The sequence below is a fragment of the Eleutherodactylus coqui genome, chromosome 2 (assembly GCF_035609145.1).
Source record: "Eleutherodactylus coqui strain aEleCoq1 chromosome 2, aEleCoq1.hap1, whole genome shotgun sequence".
Lineage (NCBI taxonomy): Eukaryota > Metazoa > Chordata > Amphibia > Anura > Eleutherodactylidae > Eleutherodactylus > Eleutherodactylus coqui.
In genome coordinates, this window is record NC_089838.1 from 227,945,746 (window position 1) to 227,965,504 (window position 19,759).

A 19,759-nucleotide genomic window follows, 5' to 3' on the forward strand; every position below is an offset into this window, starting at 1 on the left:
GGCTTGAGAGCAGGCAAATTGGAAAGGGAAGGCTACTGTGTGGGTGTGTCTGGAGGAACTAAAGCTCACTCACACGGGATATGCACATAATATGTGGTGCTAAAAGCCCATTGAATTCTATTACGCTTCTCACACACGCGTGAAAAAAACAAAAACAAAATAAAGCAACATGTCCTTTTTTGGTGCACATTACATGGGTAATACACACCAATATAGGCAATGGGAATTTAATATACACAGCAAATACACTTGTTACATGCATATTTGTTGTGTACTGCGTGTTTTATGCGGGCAACATACGCATGAGTATGTTCTTAAATTCCCTGTTACCTGGCAGGTTTAGATTTAAAATATGCTTACTTGTAAAGGGAATATTTTCAACAATAAGACTATATTGGAGAACTGCTATTTTACAAGAATAGCGTGCCACCTTCTGAACTTTCCTCATTTTATCACAGTCATATTTTAAAGTTCCCACAAAGTATTCTGTTTTTGAGTTAGAATTGCTTCATTTCTTTCACTTTGGCAGTCAATAAAAGTAGTCCAGCCCGCGGCAATTCCAAAATGTCCATTTTGAAATCGCCGTGGATCTGCATCGTTATCCGGCACGGCAATCTCCGCACTGCCGGCACATCCGCAGAGCACAGGAGAAAATATTCGGACAGGTACGTGGGGGTCACTGGCCGGCAACGGGTCAGATTCTGCTCCGGGATCCCGCATACAGAATCCAACCCGGCCGTGTGCATTCAGCCTTTAGATTAGAGGAAGTAATGCACTCTATCCTGGCATTGCACAGGCACACAGGACTGCACAATTGTACAAATTCCAGGTTAAACACAGATTAAATCTTTTATACAGCCATTACTGTTGTAATAGCTAAAATGATACATTTCAGCTTAATATACTTGTTAGCACTTTTCTTTGTATTTTTCATGCAAGGTAAAGGTACAATTTGAACCTGTAAATATGAAACATATACTTTATATTTAAGTAATTAAAATTTTAAGATCTATTATAATAAGGCTTTCCCACTACGCGCCAGTTACACTGAAGTCCAACGCTGCTAATATTTTGTTTTCAGTGTTCCTTTCATAGTGAATACATGGTGATTTAGCAGCTGCTCATATTTGTCTACCACTCAGCTCCTCAGATTTAGGACCATAAATAGCATTTTTGCAATATACCATAATGTTATTGCCAGAAGTATTCTCTTTTAAATGAACGGGTTTCAATAATTACCCACAGGGCTGAAGTTGTAACTCCAAAAGGCTGTCGTGCAGACATAGAGCTCACAAAAACAAACGTTTTATATATATATTGGCTGCATTCTGTCAATGGACTCGGATATGCCAGCAAGTTTTGAACGTATAGGTTTGACTGCTGGAAGTCCACTCCCCACCTCCTGTTTTTTCTCTGACATAACAGCATCACACATCTGTTGTCCTTACATGGCACTCAGTTGGGTCTAGCACTGTGGAGGAGGAGAGTCAGCGAGAGTTATGTGTGTCACCAGGCTCCGTAGTCCCTTTATTCTACCAATCGATGTAGGTTCCTGTGGTCAGGACCGCACATTTTAGATCATAGTGGCATATCCCTGTGATATTACATTGATACCCATTTTCAGAATATCCCTTCAAAGCCTATCAGTTCACAGATTTAAACCTTAAGAGATTAATCCAGCTCTAATTGTACCAGGTATATAAAGTGAATGTCGTGTTGTTTTTAGGTTCAACATTGTATACGTATATTTATAGGAGGGTCTCTAGCTGCATAAAACATAGCTCCAAATCTCCAGCTTACACATAGAATTCAACTGGCCATCCAGCCAAACACATTTATAACTTTTCCACAGTTAGATCGCTGGACTCCACCTATCATCAGATAAAGGTTCCAAGCCCCCTTCCCTCTTTAGTCACATGACCACAGTAAGGAAAGGTTTGAGGAGGAACAGGATACTTGAGACCTTCACACTAGTAAACAGTGGGGGACCTCCAGTGATCAAACATTTATAACCTATCCTGCAGATTGGTCAGAAATGTTTTTGGCAACAAAACCTCCTCAGTTCTGACTGCCTGCAGCCACAGGGCCACTTGGGGAAGCTTAGAAAGTTAATTTATACTTTTATTGCTTTTATTGTACAAACAGTTAAATTACTTGTAACACAATTTTGTACCTACTTTAATTATAAAAAGTGGTGTTTGGATCAATAACAATGGAAACAAGTTGCTCGGTGCTTTCCCACTATGCACCCAATCCTACAAAAGTTAGGTTAGCTGTAGTGCATATCACAATCATGAAGAAAAACAAGGGGACAGATTCATTAATGTGCAAAACTGAAGAAGCTGTTGAAAACCGTAGCATACTTCTCAAATAGCTGAGACATTTTTGCAGCTGCTCAGGGTATGTAAGGCTGTATTTATGTGTGCTGTTATTAGGCTTTTTGTTTTTTTGTTTTTTTCTTGCAATAAAACTGGTACATGTGAATATAGCTTAAAGCACTTCTCCAATTTTTAAAATCCCTTGTGGTTAGAAGAGTCCCTGATCATAAGATCTCTCCCCACTAAGACCTCTAGCAATCAGCTGAAGTTTGTTGGAAAGCTTTACAGCAAGTATTTAACTTCCTTGCAGCGCCATCACAGGTTAAATGGAACATTACACACTTCTTAGTAAAATCATTGGTCTGTATGCTAACTCTTTGTAGCCACTCCAAACCGTGTTGAATGACAGCCCTGAACAGGGATCCCTGTCTATTACTCAGAATTCCCTAATAGTGTACATGAAATGGGTTTTCTAAACCAGACAACCTCTTTAAAACATTATTGAATCGTAAGGAACTGGCTTTGGGCATGATCTGCTAATCTTTGTTCTACTACTTATTTATTAATGTCCCAAGACCAAAATTGTTTTATGGAATGGATCACAGCAATGTCAGACATGCTACAAAGTTTGTGCCATTTCGTACCAGTCTCCTCTTGAGCCATTTATCATGAGCTGTGTGGCATTTTATTAAGTATGTTGTAGACAACACTCAGATTGATAACAGCTCTTACATAGCACCAGAATTTATCCCTGTGCAAGTACTGATAAATCTGATAAACCTGCCTCAGTGTGAATAACCAAGCTGCCACATAGAGGATAGATTTGCACAACTATTTTTAAAGTAAATCTGACATCTTTTATCAATTTATTTAATCACTGATTTTCATATTATGAGCAATCAGCCAAACGTACAACAGTAACACCTTGTCAATATGTTTTTGTTAATGGTGACTGTGGGCCTCATCTTGATACAATGAATGGAAGGATGTTACAACAACATTCTTGTTAATAAATACACTAGTTCCATCCTGGAAGCTACAATGATGTAATAAGGCATTCTGTATACAATGATTCTGTAAGCTCCCTCTATTACATATAATATACATAAAAATGAGTTTCTCTTGTGATCTTTCTTTATGCACAGCCAAACGGATGGACTGATTTGCACTAAATTTGCCACATCAGGCGCTTCTGAAGACTCTAGAACAGGTTTCAGCTCTCTAGTCCTACCTTCTCCATATAATCACAATAAAAAAGAAATAAAAATCGAAATACAAATGACTGGACATGCACCAAATTTGCCACATAGTTATATTGGGCACTTTTGAAGATTTCAGACCGGGTTTGAGATTTTTAAGACCTTTTGTCCACAACATATTTCCAAAAAAAAATGGAATATGGCAAACCACTGGAATTTATCATGCGGTGGTTGCTGGTCCTCCCGGAGCAGCTCTGTGCGGGGTCCCGTGGTCGGGGCACGTCCCTCCGGCTTGTTGTACGGCTGCCGGGGGCGCGGGTGCCTGGCCAGCGTGGGTGGCGTGGTGCTGGTGGCATGCGGTACCATGCGCGCGCACCTGTGAATCCAGCTGTCGTGCATGAGTTCCCTTTTATTGTGTTCTGTTGGGAGTTGGCTGTCTCCCTCTCTCCGCCCCCGGGCGGAGGCTTTTGTTTAAAGGTCGGGCAGAGACTGGCATCACTGCCAGTTATTGGTTTCCCTCAGTGTGCTAGCTAGTCTGCCTTGGTTGGTCTCCTGCTTCTGTCATCTTGTCTGCTTTACTTTCCTATTATCCGCCAGGTTTTTCCATCTGCCTCAGTTCTCCTTAGTATTGTTCGTGTTGGTTATTTCCATCTGCCTTTTCTGTCAGTATTCTACCCTTTCCATCCAGGTATGCCAGCCTCTCTTTTTCGGTCCCTAGTGAAAGTAGGGACCGCCACCCAGTTGCCCACCTGGGGTTAGCCAGAAGTAGAGGCAAGTAGGCAGGGACAGGGGTTGTGGGTGAGATCTAGGGCACCTGGGCTGGCGTATCAAGGGTAGTATACCGTAACATAATAACTGGCCCTTAAAATTGCTCTCCAATGGAGGCCATTAGTACCCTCGCAGGTCAGTTGTAGGATTTAGTGGTCATGATTCAAGACCTGTCCGGTCGTATGGTGGCCCAGGAGCAGTGGGAGTTAGTGCATGTTTCTACCGCCCCTTCTATTCCTGAGCCCAAGTGCCCACTTCCTGAGGTATTTTCAGGGGAGAGGAGCATGTTTTTTGTTTTTCAGCATGCATGTAGATTGTATTTTTGGATGCGGTCCCGCTCCTCCGGCTCAGAATCCCAGAAAGTTGGATTATGTCCTTACTTCGGGGTTCCCCCCAGACATGGGCCTACTCCTTACCCGAGAGTTCGGCTTGCCTGCAGTCAGTTGATTTGCTTTTTTGGGAACTTGGAGGTATTTTTGATGAGCCGGACTGTGGGGGGTTGGCGGTATCCCATCTCATGTCTCTACGTCAGGGGCAGCAGTGGGTAAATGACTATTGCTCTAAATTTAGACTGTATGCAGGTGAAACATCTTGGAACGATAGCGCCCTTAAAGATGTTTTTTTGTTGGGGCTTTCTGACGCGGTGAAGGATCTACTCATTTCTCATCCCGCTCCTGTGACACTCAATGATGTGATGGAATTGGCAGTCAAAGTTGACAGGAGGCTGAGATCTAGAAACGAGAAACGTCAGGCCCGTAAGGCTAGGGAATCCAGCAGACCTGCTCCCACTTCTCCCATGCCAACTTCTGGTGCCGAGCCTATGGAAGTGGTTCACCTAAGTCCCAAGGAACGGCGACGGTTCCGGATGACTCATCGCCTCTGCCCCTATTATGGGAAAGCCAGACATCGTGTAGCGACCTGTCCTCAGAAGTGTCTACAACATCAGTCTGAACTGGTGGAAAACTTCAGATCCTAGGCGATTTTTGGGAAGATCACCTAGGATCATAGGTACTCCCTTTTTGTCAAGTTAGAGAAATGCATTCTTGGCGCTAAACAAGTGTCTTTCCTTGTTTATGCGATTTCACCCACGGAGATTCAAATGGAGTCTGATAAAGTGGCAGCAATCTCCCAATGGGTCAGACCAGATAACCTGAAAGCTCTCCAGCGGTTTTTAGGTTTCGCAAATTTCTACCGTAGATTCATTAAGAAGTATTCTGTTATTGCTCAACCCCTGACTGATCTTACCAAGAAGGGTGCTGACTTGGTAAGATGGTCACCAGAGGCCCTAGAGGCTTTTAGTCGTCTCAAAAGGGTGCTTACTGCTGCTCCGGGGCAAGTACACCCTGATGTGCGGCGACTGTTCTTCATTGAGTTCGATGCATCTGAGGTGGGGGCGGGGGCTGTATTGTCTCAGGAAGTCAGCGGGAGACCTCGGTATTGTCCCTGTGCGTTCTTCTCGCGGAAGTTCAGCTCGGCGGAATGTAACTATGACGTGGGTAATCGTGAGTCATTAGCAATTAAGTGGTCACTAGAAGAGTGGCATCACCATCTTGAGGGGGTAAGGCATCCCATTACCGTGTATACAGATCATAAAAACTTGGTATATCTCGCCAATGCTAAGAGACTCACATCTCGTCAGGCCAGGTGGGCGTTGTTTTTCACCAGGTTTAACCTCGTTGTTAGATATATTCCAGGGGAGAAGAATGTGAAGGCAGATGCCCTCTCATGGAGTTTCGTCTCGCCGGAAACTGAGACAGTGGCTCCTGAGAATATCTTGGCACCTGGGGTGGTGGTGGCAGCTGTAGAATATGATCTCATTCCTCATCTACAAAATTGTCAGCAGGACGCTCCCTTGGGGGTGCTGGAGGGCAGATGGTTTGTGGCAGAGACCTTGCGTCTCAGAGTCATTGAAGAGTCTCACTCATCTGTTCTCGTAGGCCATCCAGGGGTTCAGGGGACTCTGGATCTTTGTACTAGACACTACTAGTGGCCAGGAATGTCTCGGGAGATCCGCGACTTTGTTAAGGGATGCTCTGTCTGTGCACGCAGTAAAAGTCGCCGTAGTCATCCGGAGAGGCCTCTGAAACCGTAAGGCCTCATGTCCACGGGGAAAATCAAATCTGCTCCGGATTTGTAACGCGGATTTGGGCCGCGGATGCAGTGCGGATGAGCTTAAAATAGTATTTTATTGCATGCGGATGACACGCGGATGCGTTTTTTTTCACGCGTGTATGCACGCGGATGGCATTTTTGCATCTGCGCGTGAAAAAAAATGCAAGGCCACTGAAAAAGAAGCCAAACTTGTAATCCGCATGCAGATTTCACGCACCCAAATAAATGGCATTTAACACCCGCAGCGGATTTCCCGCACCCCATAGAGATCAATGGGGCCATCCGGAGCGTGATCCGCACCTAAATGGAGCATGTCCATTTTTTTTCATGCTCCATGATTTTTCTAATTCACATTTATTGACCATCCGCGGGTATTTAGCTACCCGCGGGTGGTCAATGCATTCCTATGGGGCGCGGATCCGCGCGCGGGTGATCCGCTGCGGATTTTAATTATTATTTTCCCCGTGGACATGAGGCCTTACCGGTGCCTTTTCATCCGTGATTGCATTAATCGGTAGATTTTATCACTGATCTACCCGAGTCTCAGAAGTTCACCACTATCCTAGCTGTTGTAGACTATTTCTCAAAGATGGTGCATGTCATAGCGTTAAAGAAGCTACTTTCTGCGATAGAATTTTCCAAGATTTTTGTAAAAGAAATCATTCGTCTACATGGGGTTCCCGAGAACATTGTATCTGATTGCGGTGTTCAGTTTGTTGTGCAATTTTGGTGAGCCTTCTGTAGAAACCTGGGAATGTCGCTTTCCTTCTCGTCAGCTTTTCACCCGCAAACTAATGGTCAGACTGAGCGTAAGAACCAGGATTTAGTGCAATATTTATGGTTGTTTGCTAGCGAAAAGGCTCATCAGTGGGCAGAATTCCTGCCGTTGGCAGAGTTTGCGCTAAGCAACCTACTTGTTCTTCCACTGGGGTATCTCCATTCCTGTGCATATATGGTCAGCATCCTCGCTTACTTACAGCTATTTCTACTCCGTCTGCCTGTCCTGCAGCTGATGTTGCCACAGATACGCTGAAGGGGGTATGAAAAAAAGAAGTACAGAAGAACCTGGAAGCAACGGAGGCTCGTATGCAGTTGCGTAGTGGGAGGAGTCTGTCAGTATCTGAACGTTACAGGATTGGACAGAAGGTATATTTGTCTTCTAGAAATCTCAAATTGAAGGTTCCGTCTTTGAAACTGGCGCCGCGTTACGTGGATCCCTTTGTCATCACGCATGTAGTAAATCCACTTGCTTATGAACTTGATTTGCCAGCTACATGGAGGGTTCATAGGGGTTTTCATAAGTCATTATTGAAACCTTTTGTCCCTTTGGTGAAGGACAGGAGTGGAGGCAAGTTGGCAGGGACAGGGGTTGTGGGTGAGATCTAGGGCACGCGGGCTGGCGTATCAAGGGTACTTGTATAATCTAAATTTCTAAAGAAAAGCTTTAAAAAATATATTTTGCCAATGGAGGTACAACAGTATGGAACGTCCAGAACTACATTCTTATATGCAATTGCTATTCCCAAAGAGAAATAGGTATATGCAGAGCAGTGCGACAATTTTTGTTCTGAAAACACAGCCGGCACATAGTAGAACACAGATGATGTCCCCCTGACGTTCCTTTTCCCATTCTTAAATGACAAATGGATGAATAATCTTCATGACAATACTCCAAGTTCAATAGTTCCCTTACTGCAATGGGGCTGTAAAGGTACAAATTCATAATCAAGGATGTAGCAAAGTTTACCAGGACTCTTAACTTAATATAGCTTTCTGTGTCATAGTTTATTTGTTCTTTTTAATTATTATTGATCCAGGGATTAATCTGATTGCCAGATTGGAGTCGGGGATGAACTGTTTTTCCTTAAAATGAGGCTAATTGGATTCTATCTCATGGGGTTTTTTGCCTACTCCAGATCCACATTGCAGGAAAATGGGCTAAACATGACGGATAGTGTATTTTTTCAGTCTTATACACTATATTACTATGTTGCTGCAGTGAGGTATCACTGTCAAATTAAACTTTAGTACATCAGCACCTTGAGAACTATGTGTAACACTTTTTGTTACAAACAAATCTTTAGAGTTCTCTGTTGCTTTAGACCCCCTGCACACTGCAGAGCTGATTTCCGCATGTAGAATCCGGCTCTACCAGCAGCGGTGTCCGCGTGTATCTGTTTCGTTTTTTTTCCTTCTGTACTGCAGACGGTTCGCATGGCGAGCTGTCGGACATGTGTGGTATAGAATTTTTTTTTTTTTAAACCGTCTGCTTTTCCTTCGTCATTGCCTAGTGATGATACGGAATCCGCGACCTTTCCGCAATGTGATTGTGGAAGAGCCACGGATCGGACGGCTTCCATTGACTTCAATGGAAGCCGTCCACGCGGATTCTGCAAAAAAAACCAAGCATGCTGCAATTTTTCCTCCACTTGCAAAAAACCGCGATTTCTTTCCGCAAGTGTGCAGGAAGAATCGATTTCCCATAAAATGCTATGGGCACTATTTGCTGCAGATCTGCGGTGTGGACGTCCACTGCGGATTCTGCAGCAAATATCCGGCCGTGGGCAGAAGCCCTTAGTAGCATTGAGCTGACACTGTGTTGACCCAATCTCTTTAATGACAGAGCGCCATTCAATGTGGGATTGGCGGTTAGGACCTAATTATATGTATTGTTGAAGTTTTTTTAACATATACTTTCTATTTATTTCCATATTATATGTACAAATATATTTTAATAGTTTTTGCTACTGTATTTTATATACTGTAAATCTGTGAGTGTTCAAAAACCCCAGTGTAATCCGATAAAGCTGGTATGGGTATTCCTGTGTAAGAGCAACATTACTGGACACAGTGAAGTTATACGTCTTATAAGACAAAGAGTAGAAGGCGAGAAGTCAATCTAATGTCTCTCAATGCTTTATTGATGAACTAAATGTGTCTAAATGTGTATTTGTAAATAACACTGACTCATACAAGGGAAATTCATCTTTGGTCTCCTTAATGGAAATTCAGGCATGTAGAACACCACTTCCTAGCAATTACTATCACTCAATAACTGAATTATGGTGCATGACATATGTTTATGCAATTAATGATGAAGTAATCATTGCTATTTCCCTCAATTATAGCACATACAACCAACTAATTAGTCCCTTGCAACTCTCCTGAAATAGACATATACTTATGACATGAAGCAGATTTTACAACACTCACATATTATTCGGAGACCAATTATTCAGGCAATAATTCTCCTCACATGCTTTCAAAAGTTCATTATAATTTTGGAGCAAATTGCAATTCTGGCAATCCCTGTGATTTAGCACAGTTGTCTGCTACTACCAATTTTACCTCATCCCAATAACCATATAATGATCTGTATTAGAAATTACTACATAGCAGTTTTTAATTAATTCTATGTAGGTTACTTTTCACTGCACTGTATAGTAATAGTGTATTACCTAATTCGAAGTGTCCCCTATGAGTCACATAGTAGTCACATTGAATTTGTCACTATCAGCAGATGTGGACCAGTTGTGCAACACACTGCTTTGGCTGAAATCCAAAGGCAACACCCAAGAAACCCTGATCTTTAGTGTTTAACGCCAGCAGTGGGAATGTGAGCTTTACTACAGGGTCCCGAGGGTGTTATAATGGAAGTAATTCCAGTAATATGGCAGATAGGCTACTATATACCAAGGTGCAGTACCTGAGTGTGTGAATAGAGGCATAGTCAGATCAATCTAGGTTGAGGAAGGCAGCAGAATGTCAGAACGAGGAACAAGCCAGAGGTCAGGACACAATAAGCAGATTCAGCATGGCACAACAGAACGGAGGTTGGGGCAAGTGGCAGAGTGGCCAATACAACAAGCCAAGGTCAGGAGTGGAGAATGCAGCAGAGTCAGAAAAGCCAAAGTCAGGAACCACAGAGTCATAATAGATGAAATAGTAACTTAAACTGGAGCACAACACCAAAGAGTCAGGCAGCTTCCTTAAGGGAAGGATGCCAAATATAGCCAGGGATTTCTCATGATTGGCAGGGGACAATTTACTATGGTGCACGCTGGCCCTTTGAGACAGCAGGCAAGTGTGGCGCACCCATCAGGCCAGGGCAGACATTGGAACTGGGCATCTGCCAGAGTGTGGAGCAGGCTGTGCAACAAACTGCCAGCAAGAGAAGCAAAGTTAAGCTGTTTGAACTGCAGCAGAATAGTTTTTAATCTTCAAATATAATGTAACATTACACAAAAGGATCACGAGTAAATAGTTTGAGTTCATAGTGTTTTTTGGATATGTTACACCAATTATTTTAGAATATTAAAGGGGTTGTCCCGCGGCAGCAAGTGGGGGTATACACTTCTGTATGGCCATATTAATGCACTTTGTAATATACATTGTGCATTAATTATGAGCCATACAGAAGTTATAAAAAGTTTTTTACTTACCTGCTCCGTTGCTGGCGTCCTCGTCTCCATGGTGCCGACTAATTTTCGCCCTCCGATGGCCAAATTAGCCGCGCTTGCGCAGTCCGGGTCTTCTGCTTTCTTCTATGGAGCCTTTCGTGCAGGATGCCGGCTCCGTGTAGCTCCGCCCCGTCACGTGCTGATTCCAGCCAATCAGGAGGCTGGAATCGGCAATGGACCGCACAGAAGAGCTGCGGTCCACGGAAGAAGAGGATTCCGGCGGCCATCTTCACAGGTAAGTATAGAAGTCACCGGAGCGCGGGGATTAAGGTAAGCGCTCCGGTAAGCTTTCTGTACGTCCCTGCATCGGGGTTGTCTCGCGCCGAACGGGGGGGGGGGGGGGGTTGAAAAAAAAAAAAATGTTTCGGCGCGGGACAACCCCTTTAAATGCACTATGATTACTATTTTCCTTTAATAACTTATATGGCACCTCCTGAATTACATCTCTGTAGCTTAATGAATATTTATAAGTCTACAAACACCAATTTGAACCCCTTAAACTCACTTGCTCATTGTCCTGCGGGAGACTCCACTAAACGACATTCATATGTCCAAATATCATGTTGTAGTTAAAACAGTTAGCCTTGACTGATACATCAATGGATCATATAATTTCAATGTAATAGTTGGCATGAACTCATGGTGAAGGTTTAACGATCAGTTCTTCTGTGTCACCATTCTATTTTATTTCTCTCTAGCTCTGACACTGTACTCTACGTTAGCGGCAGGAGTCGGACATGTTTATGGGATGCATCTGTTTGTCTTTGCAACCACCGCCTCCTGCTTCAGCTTCTTCCAATCAACTGTATAATCGCGTGCAGTTTTTAATATTTTTGCTATGCTTTAATGATGCAGTTTTTATGTATATATTTAGGTGGGATTTAGGGATTGGGATTTTGTTAATTATATCAACAAGGCTTTTTGATTCAATATTGGTTCGCTTTTCTTTTGTGGCTCACTTGAGGGCTCTATTGACGCCTTCACTTTCTCTCATTCACATTTTATATTTGTATATTGATGGATGTTATGCAATTTGTTGAAATTAGATTATGAGTCTCATAGAGTATAGGTAATAACGTGAGTACAATCTCTATACAGAACTGTGAAATGTTTTAGCACTGAAACTTTTTTTCCTGCTATATAGAAGTCATAAACATTCGCAGATCGAGAAATCTCATTATTATGTGTCTTTATTTAGCAGTCAAACAGAATTAGAACACAAATGGTTCGTCAGGAGCAAGCGGTCTACTTGTGGGCAGCTTCCAGGTAGCGTAACAGGTAGCATAACATGTTTTTCTACACAGCACAAACAGTCAAAACAAAGTCAAGAAGGAATGTTATAAAGATGTTAATCTAGGGGTCCAAGCAAATGGGAAAAACCACATATTACATACTCACCGCAATTTTTTTTCTTTTCCAGCTCATCAGTTCTATAGTATGGATCAATATGATATATATATATATATATATATATATATATATATATATATATATATATCTATCTCACATAATAACCTTGTGCTTGAGCCTTTAATGAAAGTGGACCATCACCTCAAGAACCTCTCTATTGTCATATTTCCATTTTGAAAGTAATATGATTACAGAATATATTATGAGATCTAGGATAAATACACTGAATGGCCGCTTTATTAAAGACACCCATCTACTAGTGTCTTGGACCTCCTTTCGTCTTCAGAACCGCAGCAAATCATTGTGACAAAAATTCCACTAGGTGTTGAAATTGCTCTACAGGAATATTGACCCATGGGGACAAGATAGCTTCTTGCAGTAGCTGTAAATTACATGGAGGAGTTGACATGCTCTGAACAGCTGACATGAAAGGTTCATTGATTCTTGCTACTTGAACTAAATTTTGCCTCTCACATTAGAATAGTGCAATAGAAATCTGGATTCCTCTGATCAGGTGATTTTTTTTACTGCTCAGCAAATCAATTTTTTACACTCGTATGCCCACTGGAGTCTTGACTTTCTGTTGCCTCTAGACAGCAATGGCACTGGAACTGGTCCTCTCTGCATATAGCCTATTCGTGCAAAGGATTGTCAAGTTATACTTTGGACACTTCAGCTAGAGCTGCATTCAGCTGCAATTTGCTTCATGGTGTACCGCCTGCTTGTCAGAAGGATTCTTGCAATCCTTCTCTGACCTATTTCATTGACAAGTTTTCACTTCCAAAGGATCCCCTTTCATTGGATGGTTCCCCTCGATTACACCATTCTCGATATACTATTGACACCGCTGCATGCAAAAACCCCACAAGGTTGGCAGTTTTTAAAATCTGTCTTTGGCTAGACTAGCAGTAAAGACTGTGCCTCATTCAAAGGGACTCGGATCCTTTAATAAAACAAGATTCCACGGAGAATATACTAACTTGATTTTATGCTGCACTTTCGGGTCCTAGCTCTAATTTCCATATAGGGAAGTTCCAATCATGATGGGACAGGTGCCTCCAATAAAGTGGCCAGTGTATAAGGTCTATTTATTTACTCATCATTTACTCATGGATGTACAGTAGTTATTTTAAGTGCTGCTCCATTCATTCCTTCCATTCTAATGAGATATTCCCTGTAATACAATGTATTCTGCATCACTAGGAGGACAATATTGGTAAGTAAAACATTTCTTTGCTCACAACAGCAGATTCTTTGAAATCCGACATCTGTAGGAGAGTCAATATGACAGGAAGCCTCAGCCTTAGGGCTGTCAAGCAGTACCAGTCACTATACAACTAGGGCTAATTCATTAAGATAAAATGACATCTATAGAGATGTTAAACAAGAAAAGTGAAGCACTCACTTTGCAAGCAGTCTGCATTTAGAAGGTCTTGACATTTTTCATGACACTTGACGCCACACTCTGTACACCTCATGCCCTGTCTGGCTATTCCCCAAAGTAGACCTTCGCACTCATAGCAGTATGTTGGTGTTGTTGCGGTCCATACTTCAAAATTGTGTGGAGTGGTAGATGATATTGGGTAAATAAGAGCTTGCAAGGTCTTCTTGAAAACGTGAGATTTCTATGGAGGGTAAGTAAAACATGGAAATGGATAAAGAATTATATAGTTTTAAGAAATTTCACAAATATTATACAGTCATCTATTGTGCAAAATATTGAAGAAATCCCTTCCAATAACTATGCATCACAGGCGGTGTCATTATAGGCCAATAATGATAATCATCACCAACATTATGGCATTTTGCTTTCAACTGAACATAGATCTAAAGTTTTTTTTTGTCTACATAACTTCTATAAAGTAAAATAGTCACTTATTTCAGACATAACAGTTGGCTTAATCTATTTGATAGTGTATGTGTCCGTTCATTTCAAAGTACATTGTAATAGTTTATTAAATAGTTAATAGCTTTGAAAAAGAACACTCTTTATCTTGCCTTGTCTGACTTTTATTAAAAGACTTGCCCAATATTGGAAAAAACATGCCTGTTTCCAACCAAAGTGCTTTGCTAAACCTGTGCACAGGTTGTGTGATATTGCAGCTAAGCCCCATTCACTTCAAATGAGCTGGGATGGAACACAGTACAAGCCATGGACAGGTGTAGCACAGTTTCTACAAGACAGATTTATCCACTTTTTTTCCTACAAGCATCCCCCAATGATAACTTGCTCATTGTATATTCCACGCCTGGAAACCCTAGAATTTGCTAAATTTTCCCAGTGTTTAATGTCCCTGCAGTCCTACCACAAGGGAATGAAGCAATGAAACAATCCTCATTGTGCAGAGTCTTCCAGAGCAAGAAAGTCTGTTTGCAACCACTCTGGTCAGTACACTAATATTTTGACCTGTAAAGCTCCTCTACTAACTCAGAATGCCATAATAGGAAAATGAGTTTTCTAAGCCAGACAACCTCTTCAACTTTGAAAGAATGGCAGAACACAACACATTTGTAATATGCCATGAATTTCTAGGGCTTATAGCACTGTATATGTTGTAAGATTACACTATCTGAAAATTACTTACCAGTTCCTCATTGTTCACGGAGGTTCGGATAACCATTGCTAGAGATATTCCAGCTTTCCGTGCAGCCAGGGTCTGCATGAATGTAAAAACATTTCATCAGATTTTTACAAATGAACTTTAGGTATGATATACTGTGAAGAAAGCAGCAGTGTTACCATTTTCAGACAAAAAAGCTTTTTATTAACTAATAGAATAGATTACATATAGAGATGAGCGAACGTACTCGTCCGAGCTTGATACTCGTTCGAGTATTAGCGTGTTCGAGATGCTCGTTACTAGAGGCGAGCACCATGCGATGTTCGAGTTACTTTCACTTTCATCTCTGAGACGTTAGCGCGCTTTTCTGGCCAATAGAAAGACAGGGAAGGCATTACAACTTCCCCCTGCGACGTTCAAGCCCTATACCACCCCCCTGCAGTGAGTGGCTGGCAAGATCAGGTGTCACCCGAGTATATAAATCTGCCCCTCCCGCGGCTCGCCACAGATGCATTCTGACAGAGATCAGGGACAGTGCTGCTGGTGCCGGAGCTGCTATAGGGAGAGCGTTAGGAGTTATTTTAGGCTTCAAGAACCCCAACGGTCCTTCTTAGGGCCACATCTGACCGTGTGCAGTACTGTTGAGGCTGCTTTTTGCAGTGTTGCACATTTTTTTTTTTGTATATCGGCCGTGCAGAGCATTGCGTCCAGAGCATTGCGTCCTGCAGTAATTTGACATAGTCCACGGCCAGTAGTGGTGGTGAGGCAGGGACAGTGAAAGACATATCCAGTCTATATACGCAGTGGGCTTTTCCAAAAAAATTTAGGAAAAAAAATCTATTTGGGCTGCCTGTGACCGTGCTGACTGTACTGCGTCTTTGCTGGGGGTAGTTGTCCTAATTCATACGCAGCCAGCTAAGTGTTACAGCAGGCTTGCGCAAAATTCTTTCCTGCCTCTGCGTTGCCTCTTACATCACCGCTGTCATCCTGTCCAGAGTGAAACAGTCTGCAGTAATTTTACATAGTCCACGGCCAGTAGTGGTGGTGAGGCAGGGACAGTGAAAGACATATCCAGTCTATATACGCAGTGGGCTTTTCCAAAAAAATTTTGGAAAAAAAAATATCTTATTGGGCTGCCTGTGACCGTCCTGACTGTACTGCGTCTCTGCTGGGGGTAGTTGTCCTAATTCATACGCAGCCAGCTAAGTGTTACAGCAGGCTTGCGCAAAATTCTTTCCTGCCTCTGCGTTGCCTCTTACATCACCGCTGTCATCCTGTCCAGAGTGAAACAGTCTGCAGTAATTTTACATAGTCCATGGCCAGTAGTGGTGGTGAGGCAGGGACAGTGAAAGACATCCAGTCTATATACGCAGTGGGCTTTTCCAAAAAAATTTGGGAAAAAAAATCTATTTGGGCTGCCTGTGACCGTCCTGACTGTACGGCGTCTCTGCTGGGGGTAGTTGTCCTAATTCATACGCAGCCAGCTAAGTGTTACAGCAGGCTTGCGCAAAATTCTTTCCTGCCTCTGCGTTGCCTCTTACATCACCGCTGTCATCCTGTCCAGAGTGAAACAGTCTGCAGTAATTTTACATAGTCCACAGCCAGTAGTGGTGGTGAGACAGGGACAGTGAAAGACATATCCAGTCTATGTACGCAGTGGGCTTTTTCAAAAAAATGTGGGACAAAAATATCTTATTGGGCTGCCTGTGACCGTCCTGACTGTACTGCGTCTCTGCTGGGGGTAGTTGTCCTAATTCATACGCAGCCAGCTAAGTGTTACAGCAGGCTTGCGCAAAATTCTTTCCTGCCTCTGCTGTGCGTTCCGTAAGCGAAGTCAGCCTCCAACCACAGGCCAATAAGCGGCACATTTAATTACAGCGTTCTGTTTCTGCACTACTGGTAAAACAGCATGCTGAGGGGTAGGGGTAGGCCTAGAGGACGTGAACGCGGGCGAGGACGCGGAGGCCCAAGTCAGGGTGTGGGCACAGGCCGAGCTCCTGATCCAGGTGTATCGCAGCCGACTGCAGCGGGATTAGGAGAAAGGGACGTTTCTGGCGTCCCCACATTCATCTCACAATTAATGGGTCCACGCGGTAGACCTTTATTAGAAAATGAGCAGTGTGAGCAGGTCCTGTCGTGGATGGCAGAAAGTGCATCCAGCAATCTATCGACCACCCAGAATTCTGCGCCGTCCACTGCTGCAACTCTGAATCCTCTGGCTGCTGCTCCTCCTTCCTCCCAGCCTCCTCACTCCATTACAATGACACATTCTGAGGAGCAGGCAGACTCCCAGGAACTGTTCTCGGGCCCCTGCCCAGAATGGGCAGCAATGGTTCCGAATCCTCTCCCACTGTAGGAGTTTGTCGTGACCGATGCCCAACCTTTGGAAAGTTCCCGGGGTCCGGGGGATGAGGCTGGGTACTTCCGGCAACTGTCTCAAGAGCTTTCAGTGGGTGAGGAGGACGATGACGATGAGACACAGTTGTCTATCACTCAGGTAGTAGTAATTGGAGTAAGTCCGAGGGAGGAGCGCACAGAGGATTCGGAGGAAGAGCAGCAGGACGATGAGGTGACTGACCCCACCTGGATTGCTACGCCTACTGAGGACAGGTCTTCAAAGGGGGAGGCAAGTGCAGCAGCAGGGCAGGTTGGAAGAGGCAGTGCGGTGGCCAGGGGTAGAGGCAGGGCCAGACTGAATAATCCACCAACTGTTTCCCGAAGCGCCCCCTCGCGCCATGCCACCCTGCAGAGGCCGAGGTGCTCAAAGGTCTGGCAGTTTTTCACTGAGAGTGCAGACGACCGACGAACAGTGGTGTGCAACCTTTGTCGCGCCAAGGTCAGCCGGGGAGCCACCACCACCAGCCTCACCACCACCAGCATGCGCAGACATATGATGGCCAAGCACCCCACAAGGTGGGACGAAGGCCGTTCACCGCCTCTGGTTTGCACCGCTGCCTCTCTCCTTCTGCCCCAACCTGCCACTGAGATCCAACCCCCCTCTCAGGACACAGGCACTACCGTCTCCTGGCCTGCACCCACACCCTCACCTCCGCTGACCTCGGCCCCATCCACCAATGTCTCCCAGCGCACCGTCCAGCCATCGCAAGTGTTGGAGCGCAAGCGTAAGTACGCCGCCACCCACCCGCACGCTCAAGCGTTAAACGTGCACATAGCCAAATTTATCAGCCTGGAGATGCTGCCGTATAGGGTTGTGAAAACGGAGGCTTTCAAAGGTATGATGGCGGCGGCGGCCCCGCGCTACTCAGTTCCCAGTCGCCACTACTTTTCCCGATGTACCGTCCCAGCCCTGCATGACCACGTCTCCCGCAACATTGTACGCTCCCTCACCAACGCGGTTACTTCTAAGGTCCACTTAACAATGGACACGTGGACAAGCACAGGCGGGCAGGGCCACTATATCTCACTGACGGCACATTGGGTGAATTTAGTGGAGGCTAGGACAGAGTCAGAGCCTGGGACCGCTCACGTCCTACCCACCCCCAGAATTGCGGGCCCCAGCTCGGTGGTGGTATCTGCGGCGGTGTATGCTTCCTCCACTAAACCCCCCTCCTCCTCCTCCTCTTCCTACACAACCTCTGTCTCGCAATCAAGATGTGTCAGCAGCAGCACATTGCCAGCAGTCGGTGTCGCGCGGCACGGCAGCACAGCGGTGGGCAAGCGTCAGCAGGCCGTGCTGAAACTACTCAGCTTAGGAGAGAAGAGGCACACGGCCCACAAACTGCTGCAGGGTCTGACAGAGCAGACCGACCGCTGGCTTGCGCCGCTGAGCCTCCAACCGGGCATGGTCGTGTGTGACAAAGGCCGTAACCTGGTGGCGGCTCTGCAGCTCGGCAGCCTCACGCACGTGCCATGCCTGGCCCACGTCTTTAATTTGGTGGTTCAGCGCTTTCTGAAAAGCTACCCACGCTTGTCAGACCTGCTCGGAAAGGTGCGCCGGCTCTGCGCACATTTCCGCAAGTCCCACACGGACGCTGCCACCCTGCAACATCGGTTTCATCTGCCAGTGCACCGACTGCTGTGCGACGTGCCCACACGGTGGAACTCTACGCTCCACATGTTGGCCAGGCTCTATGAGCAGCGTAGAGCTATAGTGGAATACCAACTCCAACATGGGCGGCGCAGTGGGAGTCAGCCTCCTCAATTATTTACAGAAGAGTGGGCCTGGTTGGCAGACATCTGCCAGGTCCTTGGAGACTTTGAGGAGTCTACCCAGATGGTGAGTGGCGATGCTGCAATCATTAGCGTCACCATTCCTCTGCTATGCCTCTTGAGAAGTTCCCTGCAAAGCATAAAGGCAGACGCTTTGCGCTCGGAAACAGAGGCGGGGGAAGACAGTATGTCGCTGGATAGTCAGAGCACCCTCCTGTCTATATCTCAGCGCGTTGAGGAGGAGGAGGAGGAGGGAGAGGAGGATGAGGAGGAGGGGGAAGAGACAGCTTGGCCCACTGCTGAGGGTACCCATGCTGCTTCCCTGTCATCCTTTCAGCGTGTATGGCCTGAGGAGGAGGAGGATCCTGAAAGTGATCTTCCGAGTGAGGACAGCCATGTGTTGCGTACAGGTACCCTGGCACACATGGCTGACTTCATGTTAGGATGCCTTTCTCGTGACCCTCACGTTACACGCATTCTGGCCACTACGGATTACTGGGTGTACACACTGCTCGACCCACGGTATAAGGAGAACCTTTCCACTCTCATACCCGAAGAGGAAAGGGGCTCGAGAGTGATGCTATACCACAGGACCCTGGCGGACAAACTGATGGTAAAATTCCCATCCGACAGCGCTAGTGGCAGAAGGCGCAGTTCCAAAGGCCAGGTAGCAGGGGAGGCACGGAGATCAGGCAGCATGTACAGCACAGGCAGGGGAACACTCTCCAAGGCCTTTGACAGCTTTATGGCTCCCCAGCAAG

At 45.0% G+C, this 19,759-nt stretch overlaps 1 protein-coding gene across 2 annotated transcripts in view; it reads right to left on the bottom strand.

The window, feature by feature from the left end:
• The window catches only part of UNC13C (unc-13 homolog C), a 457,400-nt gene that overhangs the window by 307,472 nt on the left and 130,169 nt on the right, over positions 1-19,759 (bottom strand). For both annotated transcript variants that reach the window (XM_066592576.1, XM_066592575.1), the window contains 2 exons: positions 14,853-14,924; positions 13,673-13,892 (listed from right to left, as the gene is read on the bottom strand). In XM_066592576.1, the coding sequence (XP_066448673.1) occupies positions 13,673-13,892; positions 14,853-14,924 (292 nt within the window). The remainder of the gene's footprint in view (positions 1-13,672; positions 13,893-14,852; positions 14,925-19,759) is intronic.